Below are 7,654 nucleotides of genomic sequence, written 5' to 3'. Positions count from 1 at the left end.
AATTATTTTATTTACAGTACGTGTCGTTCATTATTTTTATGTTGCCGTCATCTTCCTATTCTTAAGCCACATACTTATTCGTGAGCAGTATCCCTAATTCATCTGCTTTTCCCTGACTGCTTCCAAAGTGGCCTGTTTCCACTTGGCTAATGTTGCTCTTCAAATCTTCAAACCTAGAGCTATCGCTGACCTCACTAGCCTGTGATCACTGCTCTTTACCCTCGCAAACATTTCTACATCCTGCACTATGCTGGGATCGGAAGAGGGTATGAAGCTTATTTCATTTCGTTATTTCCTGCCAGCGCTTTTTACGACCCACTTCTTGCTATTGCTAGTCCAGAAGAAGGTATTTATTATTTGGAGTCAATTTCTGTTTCACAATTCTACCAATCTACCTGCTCTATTAATTATATATATTCCTAGAGTCGGACGCCGTAGTTGCCTACTGCCTTTTCCTCAACCCGCCACACCCCCCCCCCCCCCCCCGTATCACATTGAATTCCTCCATGAATACCGTATACTGAGTTTGTGCCGTTGTCATTCCTAATTCACCATAATCATAGAAATGTTTTATTTTTTCATCATCATGACGGGACGTTGTATCATCGGTTTCTAATAAGTTTTGTCTATATTTCCTATTTCGCTTCTTTACGTTGAGTGATACCCATCATTATTGCTGTAGAATTGATCAATGTTGACCGCTGTGTCATTATGAATCAGAAATTCATTCCCGTATACTCTCTTATCTTGAATACCTCTGTATCAGAAGACGTGGCCATTATTCAGCATTGTATGCGCCTCACCAATTAACCTAATTTTACGAAGACCAATCATATCCCATGCAATGCCTTATAATGCATCAAACAGTTTCCACCTGTGGCATGTCCTTATCAAGAGACCCTCAACCCTCTCTGTTACGTGGCAGGTCTGACTGCAATCTTGGTCAGGTGCTCCACAGCAGCTGAGAGCTGAGGGCCAAGGGTTAATTACAAGAACCATGCCGGACATTGCAGTCAAATACTGCACGATGGAGGCCAATTCATGTCAATGTGAGGGACTGTCTTGTTGCAGGTCAGTTGCCCTGCATTATTTGCTTTCACCTGGACTACTATAGCCCCACTTACTGGAGGAAATATTTTTTTTTGTTTTTGTTTCATGGCTGAAAGTCTAAGCCTCTCGAAGCCACTCCAAGCCACGCCAAGCCTTACAGGGGAGAACAGATAGGCAAGAAAACACAGGAAAATTGAGGCAGCGTGTCCGTATGCTCCTGGCGCTCGTGTGCCCGAGCGCTGGGCTACTCTCGCATGCGTCATTCCTTCCACAGCAAATCACAACTCTCAGGAAACCCGTCGCTGCAAATCCCTCACAACTTTTTCGGTGTCGGGGTCTCTGTTTCCACGTCGCTTAGCCTGGCCCTCCGGTCGGCTTCACCTACCGTAATCCTGTGCACGCGCAATACCCGATGACCTACTGCCACCAGTCGGTGCTTTATCAGTGGCCAAGCTGCTCACGTGGCTGACTGCATTTCCTAGAGTGGGCGTCTTCTCACATAAAAAGAAAGGCACCGGCAGCACGCGAGTGTCCGCCTTAACGCTTTCGCCACTTCCGCGTATCGGTAAGCCATCTCACCCAGTTGTCATTCGTCGGGCGATATCCTCGCTCGGCGTGCGGGGCTGATACCAAATGCCCTGTCGTTGTGTGACAAGCCCGAGACGCCCCGTTGGACGGAGATAACATTCAAAGGCGTCGACCACGGCGACAGTATATAAGCACCAATTCAGCGGCGCAGAGAGCATTCGCTGCAGACCGGATTCCCTGAGCCTACTCAGCAGCCACCGCAAACTTCCAGTCACCATGAAGACCATTGTAAGTGAGCAGCATTGACTAGCGTGGCAAGCCGGGGAGGAGGACTTCAGAAGAGGACAGGACTAGGGTCACTTAAACTGTATATTTGAGAAGGACTTGTAGCTCGTGAGCGGATTAAAAAATACAGGGAGGAAACTTAGAATCGCGGGCAGTATAATAATGCATCCAAACTGAAGTTATTGCGCAGATATTCTGTTTTATCGCAGTTGTCTGAAAAGACGAGGGGCAGGGGGCGAATAACAGAATTTTCAAGAATAATTTTGCGTTCCCAGCCGCGCCGCCGCCAACCGTCCTACAGTGACAGAAAGCATTAAGAGTTCGCGAATGACTAAGAATTAAGAGAAGTTAAGGTTTCACAAATCGTCAATTATTTTTGAGTAACAAGACCATGTTTTTGTTTGATCCAGACCACAAAATTCCGAAATGCCATTGTCCCCTAATCTGAAGAAGTCAAGCACAGGACTACGCCCACTTAAACTGTATATTCGAGAAGCACTTGTAGCCTGTGAACGGGCTAGAAAACACAGGGGGAAAAGAACTTAAAATAGCGGGCAGTATGTTAAGAGGAAGCTCTAGCTCCGGCTCAACTCTTATGCGACCTATTGAAATACATAACGCTTTTCTGAGATAATCCCTGGACCGATTTTAATGAAATTTGTTCCATTTGAGAGAGAAAGTTAAATTGTAGTGACTGTTGAAACGGAATATCGATTTAGGGCCTGGATTCTGTTACAAGAATTTTTAAGGTTTCGCAAGTTAGAAAAAAATAGACGTACGAAGTTTATAAATTAATAGCGACGCATCACGAACAGATATCACGGTTCTTTAAACGGCATCCATAAGACCATTCAAAGCGGAAAAATTCGATATGCCAATTTATATCTTACGTGAATTTGTGACGTTGTGTGCAAGGGTTCTACAAAATCTGTATTTCCATATTACTCAATTTTTTTTATTCATGTGTAACATATCAATTCTGTCCGCTTCAGTTTACTATCAGATGCAATTCCCAGGATTGTCCTATCATTTTTCTTTGCGGAGTTAACAGGGTTATAAACTTGGTAGTTTCGTTTTCCGAAAACTTTCGATTTCTGCCTATCTTTAATAAAAAAAATTGACTACCTAAATAAAAAACTCGAAACCAGCAGTTACTAGATTTTAAGCTTTACTTTTAAATGCAACAAACCTAGTCAAGTTTGGTGCAGTGGTTGTCGAGAAAAGCGAATTCTTCTTTTACATGTATTTAGATAGGAGCACCCGAGCTAGAGCTTCCTCTTAAACTTTGCCGAAAAGTGGCAGGTGCGAATGAGAACACAGGATGAAAACGGTATATAAAGAAGATAAAGTTCCTGTCGTATACGTTAGTTGTTTCAGTAAAAAGTGTCTTTAAACTGAAAACTGAGTGCTTGCACAGTAAACTATGGTGCACACACCAATGAAGCATTGCTTTATTATCTCCCCCCCTCCCCCCTGAAAAAGACAGGCCATAAAATATATTGGGCGAAATGGCACGTTTACGAGTAAATCACCTGCTCTGCCATTTTGTCGTATACCTAAACTTCCTAGAATGCCCTGGGTGCACAGTGGAGAAAGGAATTCAACACGAATAACCCTTCTTTTCGGTTTGCTTGTTCTGGTTCATTGTATTAATCATCAGCAATACTACAGGCTTCTTACACGCAAACGCACTACGAAATGAAATGGGTGCTGGATAATGTATCGCTTTTTAATAGGTGAACGTCTGTTTGAAAGCATTTTGTAGCTGCAAGGAATACTTGAAACTCGGGTGAGCAACAGCGAGAGGACCAGCGAGAAGAGTGCTTCGTCATCGGTGTACCGCAATTTCTTACCCCGCGTTTATTCGTGTTGTCATCTCTCTTCCGCAGGCTGTCCTCGCTACTCTCCTCGCCCTCGCAACTGCAGGCTACCTCGGAGGCTACGGCGGACTCGGATACGGTGGTGGTCTCGGCTACGGCGGCTACGGCGGCTACGGCGGCTACGGCTTGGGTTACGGCTTGGGTTACGGTGGCTATGGCTTGGGTTACGGCGGCTACGGTGGCTACGGCGGCTACGGCGGCTACGGTGGCTACGGTGGCTACGGTGGATATGGTGGCTATGGTCTCGGCTACGGCTACAAGGGCTGATGAAGGAAGAAAGGGGAGTGACTGAAAGGATGAACGTTCAGGTGCTTGCTACGACATCGCACGAAAATGCCAAGGATTCCAGTGAGGCTATCAGACGGGTAATAAAGTTGCCGAAACACGTGAAGTTCGCCCTTCTACGTTTTCTCATTTCGCTTGCAGCAGAAGCTGTCCTATATCGTTGATTCTAACTTGAGTGACCGGATATGCACTACATGTTTATTCATGGCCGCAGTGGCACAATTGCCACTTTCTGTAGTTCTCAATGCAAACTTTGATGAACTTGGACAGTTATGACCTTAGTACATGTTGCTTTAGTTCCAATTACCGAAAAAGGTGAAATGCTTAAGCTCCAGCATCTGTATCACGCAGCAACAAATTTTAGGTTTGCACTTACGTGGGCGTTCTCCCTCAATATGACGTTTGCTTGATGCAGGTCTCTGTAGGGGCAGAACAGTGCATAGCAATTAGTTTACCGATAAAATTAGACACAAAGTAAAAAGTTGATACGCTGTGGCATAGGGATAGGGATAAAGTTTATTCGATCGACCAAGATAATGTTTGCAGAAGGAAATACGGAAAGCGCATTTGATCAGCAGCATGGCATAAAAAAACGAGTTGAGTGTTAGACGAGGTATATACACTGATTCAGAAGGAAAGCGACCGAGATTCGGTTTGCGTTGTTTGTTATTTGAGTCTGGAAGTAGCAAAATGTGCAAGACCAACGTGCATATCGTATTTTGAAAACAATTCTCATTTTTCAGCGCTGTTCTCTCATTTCGCCCTGTATCATCTTTCATTTATGTGAATGAACAACAGAAAGCGTAAGCTGATACAATTTACTATATTTATTTATTTATTTATTATACCCTCAAGGTACAGTTGTACATTTCAGAGGGGAGGGACAAGGTAAATTCAGAGGCAAATCACCAATAGTTGATTATAGAAAAGAAAAAAGTACAAAGAAGCAAAAAAAAACTTTCGAAGAAAGCGTCAAAGCTAAATACGTGTAAGTCAATAATTAATAAAAAGAACAAGAAAAAATAAGGAAGGAAGGCAACAACATGGCAAAAACATCGCAGAACATGGTACACAAAATTATAACAATGGTAAATAGGAACTTGTAAGCGTAGCAAAAATACATGGCGTAACAAAAGAAAGGAAAGAAAGAAAGAAAAGAACATATATAAAAATACAGGCCATAACTTAAAATTATGGCATAAGAGCAGTTATTATACAAAACAAGCAACCGCAACATTAATATATAACGTGAAACATTGAAGTGTGGTTTTAAAGTTATTGGTGTCAGTTATGCTTGTAAGTAATGCGGGTAAGTTATTCCAATCTTTCTCGTTTGGGGAAGAAATGAATATGAAAAGCCGACGGTGTTGCAGTGCGGAATGTTTACCTTTTGGCGGTGGTTAATGCGAGATGAAATGTATGGTGGCGGTTGAACAAGTATAGAACGTAAATATGCGTTGTGGTAGTAGATTTTATGGAAAAGACATATGCGATATAGTTTTCTGTAGGAGAGCTTTGATGTTAGTGACACTCGCAGCTCTTTGGTAGTTGGTGAGAATAAAACGGGCTGATCGATTCTGTATTGCCTCTAGAGACTGTATGAAGGTGTCATGACCAGGGTCCCATACTGATGATGCGTACTCTAGCTGTGGACGAATGTAAGTTGTGTATAATAAGAGTTTTAGCGATGATGGTGTTAGCGAAAATTTCCGACGAAAGTATCCCAATGTACGAGTGGCCTTAGAGGTTATGTGATCAATATGAGTTTTCCAGGATAGATTGCTGGCAATGTGAACCCCCAAGTATCGATATGACGTTACATATTCTAGTGGGATGTTATTTAACGTATAGGTAGGGCAGATCACGTTAGTACGAGAGGTCCTCGTAGTCTTACACTTTCTAATGTTTAATTCCATGCGCCACGTACGACACCACTCATTTCTGTTATTGAGATCCTCCTGAATTACTAGAATATCTGAGGAATTAGTTATTTTGCAGTACAAGAGTCATCCGCAAATAGACAAATGTTCGAGGAAACGTGAGTGGGCAAGTCATTATTATAAATTAGGAATAATAAAGGATCGAGAACGGACCCTTGCGGGACACCGGAGTCAACTGGAGCTAAAGGTGAGTTAGTGTCATTAGTGGTTACAAATTGAATACGGGATGTCAGAAATGCGCGAATCCAATAAATTACTCAGGGGTCTATGTTTAGAACGTTTAATTTATTATGAAGCAATGCATGGTTCACTTTGTCAAATGCTTTAGAAAAGTCAAGAAATATACAGTCTGTTAAAAAACCAGAATCTAAATTGGCATGTAGGCCATTAGTGAAGAGGATCAGCTGAGTGTCACAGGAGAAGTTTTTACGGAATCCATGCTGCATAACTGTGAAAAAGCTGCTATTTTCAAGAAAATTAACTATATGCGTGTATATTATATGTTCCATAACTTTACATGGTACAGATGTAAGTGAAATAGGTCTATAGTTCTGTGGATCATGGGTTGGTCCAGTTTTGTGAATGGGGATTACTTTGCCAATTTCCAATCATACGGTAAGGTGCCAGAGTTGTAAGATTGTGAGTAAATACATTCTAGTATAATTGAACAGTATTCCACTGTGTTTTGTAAGAATATAGTATTAATTTCGTCTACCCGACATGATGCTTTGGGTTTTAATTTCTGTACTATGGCTTTGATACTGGTTGAGTCGAAAACGATGGGATCCATGAAGTGGTAGTTAGTTCTATTAATCTCAGGCATCGGATCAGGGATCTGAGGTGATGAGAATGACTGAGTGAAGGTACTGTTAAGCACAGTAGAACACAATAGGTTAGGTACTGGGTCCCCAGATCTTGTCAGCAATGATATTCCAGTTTTATAGCTATTTCCTCGTATGGTTTCCCAGAAACGCTCTGGATTAGTCTTCAATAAATTTGGAAGTGTACAATTAAGGAATGAAAATTTGGCTGACCTTAGGGCCTTAAGATAGGAAATTGCTGCGTGTTTATATGCTAGCCAATGTGTCTGTTTTGAGGAATCTTTCGCTGTACGGAATAAACGTTTCGTCTTGTTCGATAACCAATTGAGATATGTGCTGTACCATGGTGCTTTATTGTTAGCATAGACAGATCGAAGGGGCACGTGTTTGGTGATTAGCTTACTGATTTTATTTTTGAAAATAGACCAGTTAGTTTCTACGGAGTGTTGCAGATGAAGTGGTAGGAAAGTGTCCACAAATATGCACAGTTCTCTGTTAATGACTTGATAGTTAGCTTTTCTATAATCTCTGAACTTTTTCCGCTGCGGCATGTTTTTTGTTGTGTTGTTGTAAGTGTAAAATGCAAGATATCATGATCGCTCAGTCCGGGCAAGTGTGTCAACGCAGAAAAGTTATCGGGCGATCACGTTAGAATGAGGTCCAGGAGTGATGATGTGTTTTGTGCTACACGTGTTGGAAGTCTGACGATCTGCGATAAGCCGAGGTCAGAGCAAATGGAAATGAACCGATTGGTCTCGACCGACGAAGTATTAGAAAAGGGATTGACGTGTGACCAAACAATGTTGGGAAAATTAAAATCGCCTAAAAGTATAATTTCAGTTCCAGGGAAACGCATGGTAATCTT

General features: G+C 42.2%; 1 protein-coding gene across 1 annotated transcript; it reads left to right on the top strand.

Annotated features, from left to right (window-relative positions):
- The first annotated feature begins 1,719 nt into the window (after positions 1–1,719).
- Positions 1,720–4,124, top strand: LOC142572317 (uncharacterized). Its single transcript, XM_075681327.1, has 2 exons — positions 1,720–1,866; positions 3,753–4,124. Exons 1-2 carry the CDS (start codon positions 1,855–1,857, stop codon positions 4,008–4,010), a joined length of 270 nt encoding a protein of 89 aa, XP_075537442.1. The 5' UTR covers positions 1,720–1,854; the 3' UTR covers positions 4,011–4,124.
- The last annotated feature ends 3,530 nt before the right edge of the window (positions 4,125–7,654 follow it).

The sequence above is a fragment of the Dermacentor variabilis genome, chromosome 1 (genome assembly GCF_050947875.1).
Source record: "Dermacentor variabilis isolate Ectoservices chromosome 1, ASM5094787v1, whole genome shotgun sequence".
Lineage (NCBI taxonomy): Eukaryota > Metazoa > Arthropoda > Arachnida > Ixodida > Ixodidae > Dermacentor > Dermacentor variabilis.
This window is presented reverse-complemented; position numbering and strand designations above follow the sequence as displayed.